This window comes from Elephas maximus, chromosome 21, assembly GCF_024166365.1.
Source record: "Elephas maximus indicus isolate mEleMax1 chromosome 21, mEleMax1 primary haplotype, whole genome shotgun sequence".
NCBI lineage: Eukaryota > Metazoa > Chordata > Mammalia > Proboscidea > Elephantidae > Elephas > Elephas maximus.
Window position 1 is genome coordinate 71,204,396 of NC_064839.1, and position 18,409 is coordinate 71,222,804.

Genomic DNA, 18,409 nt, shown 5'->3' on the forward strand with positions numbered 1-18,409 from the left:
CTATTTGAGTTGATATCAGGATGTTCTGTTCTGTGACCTCGTGTTGTGCTGGTATCTGATATTATTGGTTTTCTGACCAAACAATTTCCTTTAGTATTTCTTGTAGCTTTGGTTTGGTTTTTGCAAATTCTCTAAACTTGTGTTTGTCTGTAAATATCTTAATTTCGCCTTCATATTTCAGAGAGAGTTTTGCTGGATATATGATCCTTGGCTGGCAGTTTTTCTCCTTCAGTGCTCTGTATATGTCATCCCATTGCTTTCTTGCCTACATGGTTTCTGCTGAGTAGTCTGAACTTATTCTTATTGATTCTCCATTGTAGGAGACCTTTCTTTTATCCCTGGCTGCTTTTAAAATTTTCTCTTTATCTTTGGTTTTGGCAAGTTTGATGATAATATGTCTTGGTGATTTTCTTTTTGGATCAATCTTAAATGGGTTTCTATGAGCATCTTGGATAGATATCCTTTCGTCTTTCATGATGTCAGGGAAGTTTTCTGCCAACAGATCTTCAACTATTTTCTCTGTGTTTTCTGTTGTCCCTCCCTGTTCTGGGACTCCAATCACACGCAAGTTATTCTTCTTGATAGAGTCCCACATGATTCTTAGGGTTTCTTCATTTTTTTGAATTCTTTTATCTGATTTTTTTCCAGCTATATTGGTGTCAATTCCCTGGTCCTCCAGATCTCCCAGTCTGCATTCTAATTGCTCGAGTCTAATCCTCTGACTTCCTATTGAGTTGTCTAATTCTGTAATTTTACTGTTAATCTTTTGGATTTCTGAATGCTGTCTCTCTATGTTCTTGCAACTTATTAATTTTTCTACTATGTTCTTGAATAATCTTTTTGAGTTCTTCAACTGCTTTATCAGTGTGTTCCTTGGGAAGGGAAGGGGAGGGTTCAGATAAATAGGAGAGAGTAGCACCCCGGAATACAGACAAAGTTACTTATCTTTGTTGGGATGACTGTTTTATCTGAGATTCCCGAGGGGCGCGTCGTTGACTGTGAGCTGGCTGTGTAGAGATTGTCCCTGAGGGTCAGGCCCGCATCCCCTGCTTGCGTTGTCTCAGAAACTGCGGTCAGTTCCTCCGCTCCCAGTCCAAAGCCCAGCGTCAAGGTTCCCCAGCTGGGATGCTGCACTCCCAGCTCCAAAACCAGTCACTGCCTCCCGGTGACTTCTCCTCCTGTCAGCCGCATTGCTGCGCTGCCTGCGTGCCCTGGCTGGGCTTCCGCTGAGGTCAGTTCAAGGGGTTAGGGCTGCGCCTCGTGATTGTGCCCTCTCAGAATGCCGTGCTCAGCTCCCCTGTGCCCAGTCCAAAGCCTGGCGCTAAGGTTTCCTGACTGGGACACTGGCTCCAGGCTCCGAAAACAGTCGCTGCTTCCCCGTGGTTGTTTGTTCTCTGTCTCTGTCACTCAGGTCAACTCTTTAAATCTGTGTTTGTTGGTCAGGGTTCGTAGATTGTCATGTATGTGATCGATTCACTTGTTTTTCCCAGTCTTTGTTGCAAGAGGGATCCGAGGTGCTGTCTACCTAGTCAGCCATCTTGGCCCCGCCTCCCCAGACTCACATTTCTGATTTCAAAAATTTCTACAAAGTTGCAGTAATCTCGAGTTTGTGGAAATGTCATAAAGCTAGACACAGATCAATAGAACAAAATCGAGAGTCCAGAAATGATCATCCATGGTCAATTGATTTTTGGCAAAGGACTAAGACAATTCTATAGGAAAAGAATGGTCTTTACAACAAATGACACAGGGAGAACTAGACATTCACATGCAAAATAAAATATGGACGCCTACCTCACAGTACACACAGAATTTAACTCAAAATAAATCCTAGATAGAAATGTAAAAGCTAAAATCATAAACTCCTAGAAGAAAATGTAAACACGAAACTTCATAACCTAGGATTAAGTGGTGATTTCAGTACATCAAAAGCACAAGTGATTAAGAAAATGATAAATTTGACTTCATCAAAATTAAAAGCTTTTGTGCTTTAAATGACACCATCAGAAAAATAAGAAGTCAACTCACAGACTAGGAGAAAGTATTTGGAAATCAATAAGAAGACAAATACTCTGATTAGGAAATGGGGAAAGGATTTAATACACATTTTGCCAAAGAAGATATACAAAGGGCTGATACTCCTTTATGCCAATTGCTGTCAAATAGATTCTCACCCCTAGCAACACTGTAGGACAGAGCAGAGGTGTCTTATATGGTTTCCAAGGCTGTAAATCTTTATGGTAGCAGATTGCCACATCTTTCTTCTGTGGAGCAGCTGGTGAGATTGAAATGCTGACCTTTTAGTTAGCAGCCAACACTTTAACCACTGTGCCACCAGGGCTACCCTTATGAATGGCCAATAACACATGAAAAGATGCTCATCATTAATCATTAGAGAAATGCAAATTAAAACCGCAATGAATTATCACTTCACACACACTAAAACCCATTGCCATTGGGTTGATTCAGACTCACGGTGACCTCATGTGTGTACAGAGTAGAACTGCTCTGTAAGGTTTTCTCGGCTGTAATCTTTATGTGAATAGATTGCGAGGCCTTTCTTTCATGATGCCACTGGGTGGGTTCAAACTAACAATCTTTAGGTTAATAGTGGAGCACAAACAATTTATGCCATCCAGTGACCACACTAGAATGGCTAATATTAAAAAAGACAGAAAATAGTGTTGGCAAAAAAGGGGAGAAACTGGAACACCTACACATTGCTTATGGAGCTCTGGTGATGCGGTGGTTAAGAATTTAGCTGCTAACCAAAAGGCTGGCAGTTTGAATCCACCAGCTGCTTATTGGAAACCCTATGGGGGAGTTCTGTCTTATAGGATCATTATGAGTTGGAATCGACTCCATGGCAATGGCTTTGTTTTATTTTGTTTTATAAATCACTTATGGGAATATAAAATAGTACAGCCTTCTTGGAAAACAGTTTAGCGGTTCTTCAAAATATTAAACATAGAGTTGCCATATGCCCTAGAGCACCATTTCTAGATATATGCACAAGAGATATGAAATATATGTCCACACTAAAACCTTTAAGTGAATCTTCATAGCAGCATTATTCATAATGGCCAAAAGTTGGAAGCACAGACCAAAAGTTCATCAACTAATGAATAAATAAACAAAATGTGGTATATCTGTGCAATAGAATACTATTTTGAAATAAAAAGAAATGCAGTATTGATATATGCAACAATACAGGTGGAAATGGAACACATAAAGATTGATATCCTAGTTATTAGTGAGCTGAAATGGGTTGGTATTGGTTATTTTGACTCCAATAATCATATGGTCATCTATGCCAGGAATAACAACTTGAAGAGGAATGGCATTGCATTTATTGTCAAAAAGAATATTTCAAGTCTACCTTGAAGTACAATGCTGTCAGTGATAGAATAATACCTATACATCTATAAGGAAGACCAGTTAATACTCCTATTATTCAATTTTCCTCATCAACCACTAAGGCCAAAGATGAAGAAATTGAAGATTTTTACCAACTTCTGCAGTCTGAAATTGATTGAACATGCAATCAGGATGCACTGATAATTACTGGGGATTGGAATGTGAAAGTTGGAACCAAAGAAGAAGGATCAGTTGTTGGAAAAAAATGGCCTTGGTGATAGAAATGATGCCAGAGATCACATGGTTGAATTTTGCAAGACCAAGACTTCATGGCAAATACCTTTTTTTACCAACATAAATGGTGACTATACACATGGACCTGGCCATATGGAATACACAGGAATCAAATGGACTACATTTGTGGAAAAAGACGATGGAAAAGCTCAACATCATCAGTCAAAATGAGGCCACGAGCTGACTGCAGATCAGACCATCAATTGCTCATATGCAAGTTCAAGCCAAAACTGAAGAAAATTAGAACATGTCCATGAGAGCCAAAGTTCAACCTTGAGTATATCCCACCTGAATTTAGAGACTATCTCAAGAACGGACTTGACACATTGAACACTAATGATCAAAGACCAGACCAGTTGTGCAAGGACATCATAGTTGAAGAAAGCAAGAGGTCATTAAAAAGGCAGGGAAGAAAAGACCAACATGGAAGTCAGAAGAGACTCTGAAACTTGCTCTTTAAAGTACAGTAGCTAAAGCAAAAGGAAGAAATGATGAAGTAAAAGAGCTGAACAGAAGATTTCAAAGTGTTGCTCAAGAAGAAAAAGTGAAGTATTATGATAACATGTGCAAAGACCTCGAGATAGAAAACCAAAAGGGAAGAACACACTCAGCATTTCTCAAGCCGAAAGAACTGAAGAAAAAATTCAAGGCTTGAGTTGCAATACTGAAGGATTCTTTGGGGAAAATATTAAATGATGCAGAAAACATCAAAAGAAGATGGAAGAAATGCACAGAGTCACTATACCAAAAAGCATTGGTGGATGTTTAACCATTTGAGGAGGTAACATATGATCAGGAACTGCTGGTACTGAAGGAAGAAGTCCAAGCTGCTCGGAAGGCACTGGTGAAAACAAGGCCAGGAATTGACGGAATACCAATTGAGATGTTTCAACCAATGGATGCAGCCCTGGAAGTGCTTACTCATCTATGCTAAGAAAATGTGAAGACAGCTACCTGGCCAACTCACTGGAAGAGATCCATATTTATGCCTATTTCTAAGAAAGGTGATTCAACTGATTTCGGAAATTTATCGAACAATATTATTAATATCACTTGGAAGCAAAATTTTGCTGAAGATCATTCAAAAGAGGCTGCAGCAGCGTATGGACAGAGAACTGGCAGAAATTCAAGCTGGATTTAGAAGAGGACGTGGAACTGAGGATGTCATTGCTGATGTCAGATGGATCCTGGCTGAAAGTAGAGAATACGAGAAAGACGTTTACCTGTGTCTTATTGACTGTGCTAAGGCAGGCGACTATGTGGATCATAGCAAATTATGGACAACATTATGGAGAATGGGAATTCCAGGACGCTTAATTGTGCTCATAAGGAATCTGTACATGGATCAAGAGACAGTCGTTTGAACAGAATAAGGGGATAATGCATGGTTTAAAGTCAGGAAAAGTGTGTGTCATGGTTGTATCCTTTCACCATACTTATTCAATCTGTATGCTGGGCAAATAATCCCAGAAGCTGGACTATATGAAGAAGAATGGGGCATCAAGATTGGAGGAAGACTCATTAATGACCTGTGTTATGCAGGTGAAACAATCTTGCTTGCTGAAAGTGAGGAGGACTTGAAGCACTTACTGAAGAAGATCAAAGACCACAGCCTTCAGTATGGATTACACCTTAACGAAAAGAAAACAAAAATCCTCACAATTAGACCAATAAGCAACATCATTATAAACGGAAAAAAGATTGTAGTTGTCAAAGACTTCATTTTACTTGAATCCACAATCAACACCCATAGAAGCAACAGTCAAAAAATCAAAAGACGCATTGTATTGGGCAAGAGAACTCTTTAAAGTGTTGAAAAGCAAAGATGTCACCTTGAGGACTAAGGTGTACCTGACCCAAGTCATGGTGTTTTCGATTGCCTCATATGCATTTGAAAGCTGGACAATGAGTAATGGAGACCGGAGAAGAATTGACACTTTTAAATTGTGGTGTTGGAATGCTGAATATACCATGGACTGCCAAAAGAACAAACAAATCTGTCCCGGAAGAAGTACAACTAGAATGCTTCTTGGAAGCAAGGATTGCGAGACTGCATCTCACATACTTCTGACATGTTGTCAGGAGGTATCTGTCCCTGGAGAAGGACATCATGCCTGGTGAAGTAGAGGGTCAGTGATAAAGAGGAAGACCCTCAATGAGATGGACTGACGCAGTAGCTGCAACGATGCACTCAAGCATAGCAACAATCATGAGGGTGATGCAGGACTGGGCGGTGTTTCGTTCTGCTGTGTGTAGGTCCCGTGAGTCAGAACAGACTTGGCGGCACCTAGGAACAATATAGATGAACTTCGAAAACATACTAAGTGAAAGAAAACAGTCAGAAGAGTCCATATATGAATCTAGATGAAATATCCAGACACTATAAGTCTGTAGAGACACAAAGTGGTTTAGTGGTTGCCTAGGGCCGAAGGGTTATGATGGATGGGAAACACTTGTTAAGGACAGTCCCTTGGCTAAGTGGCATTGAAGTGGAGACCTGGAGGATGTGAGAATATTAGGCTTGGGATAATTTGGGGAAAGAGCTTCCTTAAGTGCAGAAGGAAGAGCAAATGCAAAGGCCCTGAGGCTGGAATGATTTTGGTGTGTGAGAAAGTCATTGTGGCAGGAGGTGCCAGAGCAAGGGGGAACGAAGTAGAAGAAGGTTTGGAGAGATAGAAAAGGGACAGATCACAGGTCCTTGTGATTCCTGTAGTACTTAATTAAGGTAACTTGGGGGTAACAAAAACAAAACTAAGTAAAACTTTCATACCTGGGAAATTCATTTGTGTGTGAACGCATTTTTAACCTAAGTGTTTTATATCTTAGAGTAGGAAAGGGTTATTTGCGAGTGATGTACTTATGTGGCCTTGAGTTTTACTCATTCAATTTGCAGACATTATATAGCCTTACTATGTGATTCCTAAACCTATTATTGGAAAATAATTAGCAGAAGAATCCCTCTATGTTACAGGAGTTTGAGGTCTGGGCAAGTTAATTGCATACCTGATTGAAGACAATATTTTTTAGTGTTTTTTTTATGCTGTATAATACTTTGCGGCAGGTTACTGTGCTATAATTTCTTAGACTGTAAATTTGTTTTGCTTTTGTGGTATCATCTGAGAAAACATCTATTCAATTCTTAGGTTATGGTAGGCATTTACAAATGTAAGTTGTTTTCTTCTAACCTGTGACAACTTGGTAGATAACTCTTAGCTATATGCAAGCTTGCTTTTGAGGGATGACCTTGAAACCTCCCTATCTTAAAAATTCCCCCCTGGATGGTGCTTACAACATCAGCTCTCTAACCCTGGAGGCTTTTTAGCCTATCTCCTTTCTATTCCAATTGCCTCTAGGTAGCTGAGCAAAACACTACTATTGACCTGCCTGCCCTTTATCTTTGTATTGAGATGTTAACCTTGAACTGCCTACTAAATTAGATATCAGCCTCACTTCTGAGTTAAGGAAAAGGCAATGACTTTGTACGGAGCTATTGTGAATTGATTAAGGGGATAAGAGAGGCTAGGGACCTTGTATGGTGACAGGTCAGATCACCGTTTTGGAAAATGCTGAGCCCAAGAAGAATCATAGTTATCGTACTGAAAGGATAAGAGCAGCAGCTGATGCTAGTGGGAAACCGTGCACTCACCACATTGGTGGGTGGTTTAATGAAATTCATAGGAACAGCTCATGCAGTTAGAATAGGTGTTAGGGAAATAATAACCTACGTCGGCTGAGAGCAGTAACAGATCTCATGAATGTACAAATATCACACATTGCTGTTGATAACGCTATCTGATATCTGTCCTCATAGGCAGAAGTTTCCTATGCTGGTAGTAGCAGGCCCTTAAAGATAACTCGAAATTCTTGAAAATGTGGCCAAAAGGCAAGTTTAGGCAAGTGACACTTTAAAAAAAGTACATTTTTTCTTTCATTTTGCTAACAAACACAATGTTTACTCCCCAAGGAGTGTTTAAAAATTACATTTTATTGCTCGTGTAGTTATTTTTAAACATCATTACTATGTAACTATGGGCTTTTTACAAAAAAATGACTCACACATTTCTTTGGTCCCTTACAAGCCAACTATGTAACAATATACAATGAGCCGAAGCATTCGCGAGCTTCAAATACATCGTTTTCTTCTCTACGATTATGGAAAACACTGAACTACAATCAGTTAAAAGAATTCACCCAACCTGTGATGAAGAAACATCTGAAGATTTTAAAACCATGATTCATAATTGTAACGAGGAATACTCAATTCCTACCTGTATTGTAATGTTTAGTGCAGTATCGTAAATCTTTCTCTTCTTTCAACAGAAATTGAGGCAAAGTAAGTCCTTCTGCCACTTGTACAGGTGCCTCATCTTGCCATTCAAAAATGAGATCATTCATTGTGTACCCAACTAGGCAAAACATAATGAAAGTATTAAGAACTTAAAAAGGACATTCAAAGAAGTAAAATTTTAAAAAGACAGTTATACAGTTCACACAGGGTGGGAAGAACGGTCTTAACTCTATTAACTGATCTGGGTATCATCCATTTCCATTTTACAAAAGTCTATTGAAGTGTACCCATGTGAAACGCTCACCACATAGTGTAAGGAAATGAAATAGGCAACTAAAAAGCATGGCATGGCATGGCATGTAGAAACTTTAAAGGGCTTTCACAGACATTCTTTTCTGGGGATGGGTAGATGCTGGCTTAATTCAGCCCTTTCAGTTTTGGTTCTACTCCATTAGCTTTTCCCTCACCTTTTCTCAAAAATTTCAAGACTCTTAAAACCAAAATTGCCACTGATTACAAAATGACCTAAACTCTAGCACCTGGAAAGTACCTGAGCTGATATTTTCTTGATTTGACCATTAACTCTGAGTTTACAGAATCTAACTTTTTTTGGGTTGTGTGAATTTTTTTCTTTTTTTTTAATTGTACTTTAGATGAAGGAAACCCTAGTGGTGTAGTGGTTAAGAGCTACGGTTGTTAACCAAAAGTTTGGCGGTTCAAATCCACCTGGCGCTCCTTGGAAACCCTATGGGGCAGTTCCTCTCTGTCCTATAGGGTCGCTATGAGTCAGAATCAGCTTGACTTGCCATGGATTTTTGTTTTGTTTTGTTTTAGATGAAGATTTATAGAACAAACTAGTTTCTCATTAAACAGTTAGTACACATATTGTTTTATGACATTGGTTAACAATACTATGACACGTCAACACTCTCCCTTCTCTTGGGTTCCCTATTACCAGGCTGTCTAATCTTTGGCTGAAGGGTGAACCTCAGGAGAGACTTCATTACCAAGCTGAAAGGGTGTCTGGGGGCCATATTCTGAGGGTTTCTCTAGTCTCTGTCAGACCAGCAAGTCTGGTCTTTTTCTGTGAGTTAGAATTTTGTTCTACATTTTTCTCCAGCTCTGTCTGGGACCCTCTATTGTGATCCCTGTCAGAGCAGTCAGTGGTGGTAGCCGGGCACCATCTAGTTGTACTGGACTCAGTCTGGTGGAGGCCGTGGTCGTTGCAGTCCATTAGGCCTTTGGACTAACCTTTCCCTTGTGCCTTTAGTTTTCCTTATTCTCCCTTGCTTATGGAATCCATTTTTATGTTCAAAGACCCAAACCAGACAGAACAATATTTAAAAATGACATGTTTGCAACTCAGAGAAAATCAGAGTACAAAGAAAATCCACCCAGAATAATTACAGAGGATGAAACATTTGCACATGCTTTTGGTGAATTCAGGAGAGGATTAACTAATGCCTCTTGTAATAAAGTCAGCAGCTTTTCATAGAGTAGAAGTTCTTATTTCTGTAGAGAAGGTATCTAAGAGAAGCAAAATTTTATCCTTTTCTTTCCTTTGAGTGAGAAACTCTTGAAATGTAAGCTTGAAGGCTGCAGAGGGAGTGAAATATGAATGGCACCTGACCAACGAGTTATTTGCTGCAAAACGTTTAGAGGTAGAAAGCGAGAGGAAGCATGGGCTGTCCTCTGAATTAAGTTAAGCAGCCAGATAAAGGGCACAGAAGCTCTAAGTCCGTGAGGAAGCAAACAAGGGGTTTTGACCTAAGTAGATTCTCCTGGAAACAAGCTTTGGGGTGGCAGGACCTGGGCATGATTTAAAACATGGGGTGGAACAGGTTTGGCTGAGCAGGTATTGGCACGGAAGGGGTTACCACTAGCCTCTCCCCCCAGTGCCTGGGAAGAACCTTGCAGAGAGAGAAGAACCTGATTTAGATGAGGTAGCACCTGGTGCCAGTGGCCCAAACACACCCACCTTGGCCACACCTAGCAGCATAGACTTCAGTGGCAATGGCCACGGTACTATCAAGAAAAACACTGATTACAGGATCTCTTGGGACTGCCCGGGATTCTCCCGCGAAAGTTGTCATCAGCAGTACCATTAGAGTGATGATGGCTCATTATGGAGGGAACACTATATTGTAGAGGTTGTAAAGTCTTGCAAATGGAAGGAGGCACATCTGAAATTTCTTTTTTCAGAACAGATATGGGAACCTGCAGGACTGTCCTCAAGACTTCTGGACTTAGCACCAGAAGAACTGTGCTTGAGTTGCCTACATAGGAATACATTTCACAGAACTCTGCCGTTAATAATAATTTTACTACTAATAATAGAAAGGAAACCCTGGTGGCATAGCGGTTAAGAGCTATGGGTGCTAACCAAGAGGTCAGCGGTTTGAATGCACCAGGCACTCCTTGGAAACCATATGGGGCAGTTCTACTCTGTCGTATAGGGTGGCTATGAGTTGGAATTGACTCAACAGCAACAGGTTTTTAATGATAGAAGATTTTCATTTTTAATCATAAATTCTGTAATATACTCATTATAAATACCATTTTACCTAGAGAGAAAAAAAGATGAACATTTCTCAAGAATGTTTAAAGATGGTAAAATAGGCACCAGTTCTTATTGGTGCTGTCTGTGGAAGACAGGGACCTTTTTCTTCCATATCTGAAATCACTGAAGACAAAATATGTGAGATTTTTGTCCCAATATAGACAGATAAATGGAGAAGTGAACTGAAACTTCATTTTGTTTTTACATTCGAAATTTTCCTCAGGATCTTCTATTAAAAGAAACTGCAAATCAAAACCCATTGCTGTTGAGTTGACCCTGAATCATAACGACCCCTAGGACAGAGCAGAACTACCCTATAGGGTTCCCAAGGCTGTAATCTTTAAGGAAGCTGACTGCCACATCTTTCACCCACTGAGCGTTTGGTGGATTCGAACTACGGGCCTTTCACTTAGCAGTCAAATGCTTAACCACTGTACCACCAGGGCTGCTTCTGAAATTCCATCAAGGACCAGTTTTAGTTTCTGTCTAATGCAGTTTATAGACTACATATTTAGCTTATTCTTGTGTTAAATAATTATCCACACCAAGTTATTTCAATACGGACATTTCATAATCACACTATGCTTCTGCATTATGGCCTGTAAAATACTTGTTAAAAACCAGAAGGAAAATAGTGAGATGTCTACATTTATACAGCAATGCCTTTATTCTGAGTAATTTACTGAGTGCTGAGGAGAATAACTAAATGGTAATAGGGCCTCTATAGCCACCTTCAAGCATAACTTAAAATAAAAATCAATATCCTTCTACACAGTTCAAAGTGTTTTAACCTCCTTACACTTTCAGTTGGCAGGCTTTATATAAGTCTGAACATGTTAAGGATAATAGACTGGCTGATGAGATCAAGGCTGTAAGATGAATTGCCTTCTGCAATAATAAGCTTTACAATGGAAAATAACTTTATTCAGGGGTCAAAGACATTAACCTTAATTCTGCCAATTGTCTCACATTGTAGCTGCAGTGAAGCGTAGAAATGAATGGCTTACTTGCTTATTCAACAACTGTATGTCAGGCACCCTGCTTGGCTTCCCGGAATGTGAGGTGTTAGCACCAGATAGTCAGTGCCAGGGGACATGTACAAAGTGCATTTGAAGGAGGAATCTATGATATCCTGTTAAGCCTCATTTGTGTTAGATCTTGGAAACAGTTCAGGGCCTTGCACATAGAGAAAGTGAGAGAAGGCGAGGCACTTCAGGCAAAAGAAATAGCCCGATTATTGGAAATCAATTGCAAAGTCCCAAGGTTTATAAAGTTGTTGTTGTTAAGGTGTTGTCACGTTGGTTCTAAGTCATAGTGACCTCATGCACAGCAGAACCAGGTCTTCAAACTGGTAGTGGTTCGGTACTTGCAACTTAAATGAGGGCAGCATATGTGTTGCATAACAATCAAATCTGTTGCCCCTCAGATTTTGACTCAAGGTGGAAAGGAACAGTGCTGCCCTGCTCAAAGATGCTGCCTGGCCTTGCCACATTGAATGTGTGTTCCTCTCCACAGTCCTGCCAATAATCCAACCCCTCTCATGTATCCTGGCAGTTTCAGGAGCCTGATGTGGGATATTGGATTATTGGCAGGGCTGTGGAGAGTGACACACATTCAAAGCAGCACAGTTGGCTGCCATCTTAGAGTGGGGTACCATTATTTCCTACTCAGCTCAAAATCCAACAGGTAACAGATTTGGTTGCTATGGAGTGCATACACTGCCCTAGTTTACTTCTGCAATTACTGAACCTTTATGAACTGATTCAAAACCTTGAACAGGACAAAACATTGTCCAGTTCTGCACCATCCTCACAATCATTGCTATGTTTGAGCCCATTGTTTTTAGTCACTGTGTCAATCCATCTCATTGAGGGTCTTTCTCTTTTTTGCTGACCCCTGCTTTACCAAACATGATGTCCTTCTCTAGGGACTGATTCCTCTTGATAACATGTTCAAAGTACATGAGACAAGTGTCACCATTTTTGCTTCCAAGGAGCATTCTGGCTGTACTTCTTCTAAGACAGATTTGTTCATTATTCTGGCAATCAATGGTAAATTCAATATTCTTTGCCAACACCTTAATTCAAATGCATCAATTCTTCTTCTGTCCTCCTTATTCATTGTCCAGCTCGCATGCATACGAGGTGATTGAAAATATTATGGCCTGGGTCGGGGCACCTTAGTCCTCAAGGTGTCATCTTTGCTTTTTAACATTTGAAAGAGGTCTTTTACAGCAAATTTACCCAATGCAATATGACATTTGATTTCTTGACTGTGGCTCCCATGGGTGACATTGTGAATACAAGTAAAATGGATCCTTGGCAACTTCAATCTTTTCTCCATTTATCACGATGTTGCTTATTGATCCAGTTGTGAGGATTTTTGTTTTCTTTATGTTAAGGTGCAATCCATACCGAAGGCTGTGGTCTTTGATCTTTTTCGGTAAGAGCTTTAAGTCCTCTTTGCTTTCAGCAAGAGAGGTTGAATCATTTGCATATCAGGGGTTGTTAATGAGTCTTTCTCTGATTGGAATGCCAAATTGTCTTAGGCTAAGTTCTCTAGAGGAGCAAAACCAGTGAAGGGTGTATCTACAAATACAAAAAGAAAGATTTATTTCAAGGAAAAGGCTCACACAGTTGTGGATGCTGGCAAGTTCCAAATCCATGGGTCAGGCATCAGGCTGGAGGCTTCTCCTGACTCATGTGGTTGCAAGGGATGACGAACCCAAATCAGTAGGTTAGGCAGCAGTCTGCTGGCTCACAGGGTTGTGAGAGTTGGTAAATTCAAAGATCTGCAGTTCAGGCAGAAGGCTGCTGGCTCAGATCCCATGAGCCAGAGGTCTGAGGGTGATGAGTAGGATTCAGGATCCCAAGAGAGCTTTCCCAGAATATCCACATTTATTGGATGCAGGCCACACCCCAAGGAAACTGATTGGCTTTCAACAGATTGGCTAGTCACATTAAATCACAAAATGGAGGATGATTATAGAATATCTGCCAAATCACTGAGAATCATGGCCTAGCCAAATTGACACATAACCTTGACCATCACATGCATTCTTCTTCATATGGTCCAGCTCTCAGTTTATTTGGTTTGTAACAAAACAAACAAACAAAAAACCAAAACTAAATCTATTGCCGTCGAGTCGCTTCCAACTCATAGCAACCCTATAGGACAAAGTAGAACTGCCTCATAGAGTTTCCAAGGAGCGGCTGGTGAATTAGAACTGCCGACCTTTTGGTTAGCAGCTGTAGCTTGCTGTAGGTCTTAACCACTATGCCACCAGTAACACGAACAGCAAATAGCTTCATTAGTCTAGGGCTTGTTTGAGTAAAGGAGAATAGGGTATTAAAAGATAAATTAATGTAAAATTGTGTAAAGTGTAAATTCCAGGTTGAAAGCTTGATTTTTCTCCTCCCTGTGGGCAATGAAGAACAACTGAAATTTTTTAGGCAAGACAGTGATGTGATGGAAGTTGTGTTTTAGAAATATTACTCTAGCAAGACCCTGAAGGGGATACACAGTCAAAAGTGTTTTTCAAAATAATAATGACTGTTGTTTGTAGCTGTCGACTAGTAGGCCCCACCTCATGGTAACCTATGCGTTGCAGAGTAGAATTGCTCCATGGGGTTTCCTTGGCTATAATCTTTACAAAAGAAGATCGCCAGGACTTTTCTTCCATGGAGCAGCTGGGTGGGTTCAAACCACCAACTTTCGGGTTAGAAGCAGACTGCAAATGGCTTAGGGAACCAAGGAGCCTTAATAGTGACACCAGTTGCCTTTTTCCACTGTGTTGACATTTGCCCTGAAGGTGAAAAAACAATGGTGGGTACAGTAAAACTTCCGGTGCTCTGGCAGGAATCAAGGTGGGGCCACCAAACTGTGCCGGCAGTTATTGTGAAAACACTGCCACCTTCATTTAAGAAAATAAACAATGAAGCAGGAACAATTATAACTGTTAAATTATTTGATGAAGTGGTAACAATTAATACTTTTATTTAATAAACATCTTAAATATTTTTGTGTCAAAATGGGAATTGCATATAAGACTTCTGCTGCATAGTATAATACATTGGTTCTTTCAAGGAAAAGCTCTGGGGTGGTTGAGTTGTGGGCTGAAATACCTTTTTTTTTTGTGTGAAAAACCATTTTTACTTGGAAAAAATGATGAAAAGACCCTGGTTATTATGTTTGCATAGTTGGTGGACCATTTTTGCAAAAATAAAAGAAGTGAACCTATCATGTCAGGGGGAACAACTGACAGTATTTGTTATCAATTATAGATTTTGAGATTTCCAGTGAGTATTAGAAATTTTGAATAATTATTTTCACCACCATGTTTAACAGTTTCCCAATACTTAATAATTTTTTTTTTTTTTTGATGAACTCAATGGTTATAGTAACAAAAGTGATCTTTTGATACTGTAAAATGAAATGTGTCAACATTTGGAAGATTAAATAACCCATGGAATTAATTTTCCAAATGACCAAAGCATAGTGTTAAGAAAAATCCTTCATAGATAAAAGATTCATTCAAAGTGTAATACAGACAAATGGACTTTAATGTAAAATCCTATGAACAGTTCCTTGATATGGTTTCAAATTTCACTCTTTCATGAATGATTTTTTGCCTTTAAATTTTTGTTGGTATAATGTTTTGTCATTAATGAAATGCATGCTTAATTACTAAGTGTGTCTGAATTTTTGGTAGATAATACAGATTTTGGTACATATTATGTGGGGCAAATATGTCCCTCTGGACTCTGGGGGTGGGATTGGTGGTATGCATATGTTCCTCTGGGGGTAGAGTTAGTGGTATGTCAGATATATTGCAACTTGTACTGGTGCCTGAAAATGAGGTACTCTCAGGAACATGGAATCATCAGGGCAAACGCAACTTCCAAATAACTGACCAGAAAAAAAAAAGTCTATTCTGACTCACATCAACCCTATAGGACAGAGTAGAGTTGTCCTGTGGGGTTTCCAAGGAGCAGCTGGTGGATTCGAATTGCTGACCTTTTGGTTAGTAGCCAAGATCTTAAACTCTGCATCACCACGGCTCTGCAAATAACACGCAGGAACCTGGAAATATACTTACAAGGCTTATCTAGCTGTACAAAGACAGAAATTTTGCACAATCACGCCTCAGGGTTGCACCACATCTTACAATACCTTGTAAAAACAGTAATTTGAGACACACCCATTTCTTCTGTTTTAAACAGTTATGCAGGTCCCCACCTGTGGCAGCATGCATTATCAGTGGGACAATAAGTTTCCCAATAAACCCGAGAGGTGGGAAATGTAGACAGATGTCGTATGTCTCACTGGTCATGGAAGGATTTTATAAGAAACTCTCACCTTTGTAAACTAACCATTTATTTGCCTTCTTGAGAAGGCAAAAATAACAAAACAGAACAAAAACTACCTCTCATTTGCAAAAGTTCATAAGGCTTATAAGTCAGAAGTAATATTTCAGTAAGTCATTTTTACCAAAACTGGCAACTAATTAGATATGTATTCTAGGCAAAACGAGAAATTAAAGAAATTTCAAACTTCCAATTTAATCCACTGAGAGATAGCTATGTCACTGTCTCTGCTTATATCTCATTTCAAAGTAGTCTTTGCTGACCATCTTACATGTTTCTTTTTTCTATTGTACTTATCTTTACCTTACATTGTATATATTCATCAGGTTTTTTTTTAATTTTCTACAGTGTCACCCACCCCAAATTTAAATTTTAGAACATCAGATTTTTTTCTATTTTATTCACTGGTATATTTTCCAGTACCTATAATAGTGTGTGACATATAACAGGTTCTTGATGATTTGTGAAATGAATGAATGAACAGAAATATAGAAGGGGGAAGGAGGAAGACGTGTGTGTGTGAGTGGTGAGTTTATTTTGGGGCACACGGGGTAAGATAGTAGTAGGAAGTGCAGGTGTTGCTGCTAACAAGCCTCAGCCATGCTGAAAATATTTAAAATCATTGACATATATGTTGAAAGTAAGGCCACAATTGGAGATACAGATTTAAGAGTGACTTCTCTATAAATTATTACTAAAATTATAGAACATCTGAATGTATTCAAAGTAATAATATATAAAGGGAGAATGACGCTATAGGAAGAATCTTACAGATTGCCTTGGAAAGAGCATGGCCGAAGTGAAGACAGAAAGGTAATAAAACAAATAAGAAACCTAAGGAGACCTATTTCAGCTAAGTACAAGGAAGAAAAGCCTAGTAGTTAGGACTATCTGCCAGTGTAATGGATAAGGTAGTAAATTTCCCTCAAGCAGAGGCTGGGAAATCATGTGTCAGGAATGTCTTAAGGAACATCCCATCACTGGCTTAGTTAAAATAGATGAACTCCAAAGCCCTTTCTAGCACTTCGGTTTTATGATATCATCAATACATCCTTAAAATTCTTTCTGAAGTATTAAAGTGCATCATAAAATAAAGCATTAGAAACAGTTGGTACTCTTCCAGCAATGGGAGGACACCCTCATAGCCAAGGATAAAGCTGAGAGTGAGATCCAAGGGCATGTGCACATTTAATATTGTGCTAATTGCTGGTAGCCCTGTAAAGGCAGGTAAATCAAATGGGCTGTAGCAGTGGGAATATCTGAGTGGATGGGAAATAAAATGTAGCTGTAACCTGGAGGGGCACAGAAAAGGCCTCTGGAGCCTGAACTTCTTGATGAACACCTCTAGGCTAACCTACAGTGGACAATGCCCACAAGGCAGCCGACAGCCCTTGTCTGGTAAAAGGCACTGGTTCCCCTAAGGAGAAGCAGCTACAGCCTGAGAGCCTTTTGTTCAAGACCCTCCATTCCTCAGACTGTTGCATAACTCCGCGAGGGAGAGAGTCCTGAAGAGTTTATCATATTGGACTTTTCCCTGGGCTTGGTGAGTGGGGGCTGCAGATGAATTCATTAAGAATTTTAAAAAATATGTACAATTCATTGAGTGCAAGGACCTGAGGAAAATGCACTACTGCTACATATTTAAACAATAAATCATAATTTGAAGCAGAAAAAATTTTAAAAAATGTGTTAAATAAACACGCAATAACTATGTTGAGGAGTTTGTAATATTCAAAGAAAAGAATTGCAATTTTTCCTCAGGTTCTTTGCAAGCTTGCTGGAAGAAAGCATGCAAGTGTCCAGTATTTCATATCCCATTTCTCCTTCATGTTAAAAAAAAAAAAAACTAGATTAAAAAAAAAAAAAACTTATCTTGAGAAACTCAAGTTTATTTTTTTACTTTAAGTAAACACAAGAAATTGAGGAGGTTACAGTTATCAGGGGGAGTCCCTGGGTCGTACACATGATGAGTGCGCTCAGCTGTTAACAGAAGCATTAGCAGCCCCGAAGAAAGGCCGGGTTATCTACTTCTGAAAAACCAGCCACTGAAAACCCTGTGTAGCGCAGTTCTCCTCGGACACACCTGGGGTTGTCAGGAGTCAGAATCACCTCGACAGCACCTGGTTTTACAGATATTAGGAGACCTAGAGTAATAAACCAAACCAAACCAAACCAAACCAAACCAAACCAAACCAAACCCGTTGCTGTGGAGTCGATTCTGACTCCTAGCGACCTTATAGGACAGAGTAGGACTACCCCATAGGGTTTCCGAGGAGCGGCTGGTGGATTCAAACTGCCAACTTTTTGGTTAGCAGCCGTAGCTCTTAACCACTATACCACCAGGGGGGGAAAACTTATTACTAAAATTTTGACCTGGAAATAATTTAATAAATCATTACTTAATGTCTATATTATATGAAGAACCACGTGAGGTGCTGGAACTGCAAAATGAGCTGGCTCCTGTCCTCAAGGTGTTGACAGTACAATGGAAGCTGACAATTAAACAGACAAACTACCAGATTGTGAGGAGCCTTAGAGAGGAGT

At 39.6% G+C, this 18,409-nt stretch overlaps 1 protein-coding gene across 2 annotated transcripts in view; it reads right to left on the minus strand.

The window, feature by feature from the left end:
• GLRA3 (glycine receptor alpha 3) overlaps positions 1 to 18,409 on the minus strand; it is a 233,730-nt gene that overhangs the window by 62,991 nt on the left and 152,330 nt on the right. For both annotated transcript variants that reach the window (XM_049864199.1, XM_049864200.1), the window contains exon 6: positions 7,920 to 8,057. In XM_049864199.1, the coding sequence (XP_049720156.1) occupies positions 7,920 to 8,057 (138 nt within the window). The remainder of the gene's footprint in view (positions 1 to 7,919; positions 8,058 to 18,409) is intronic.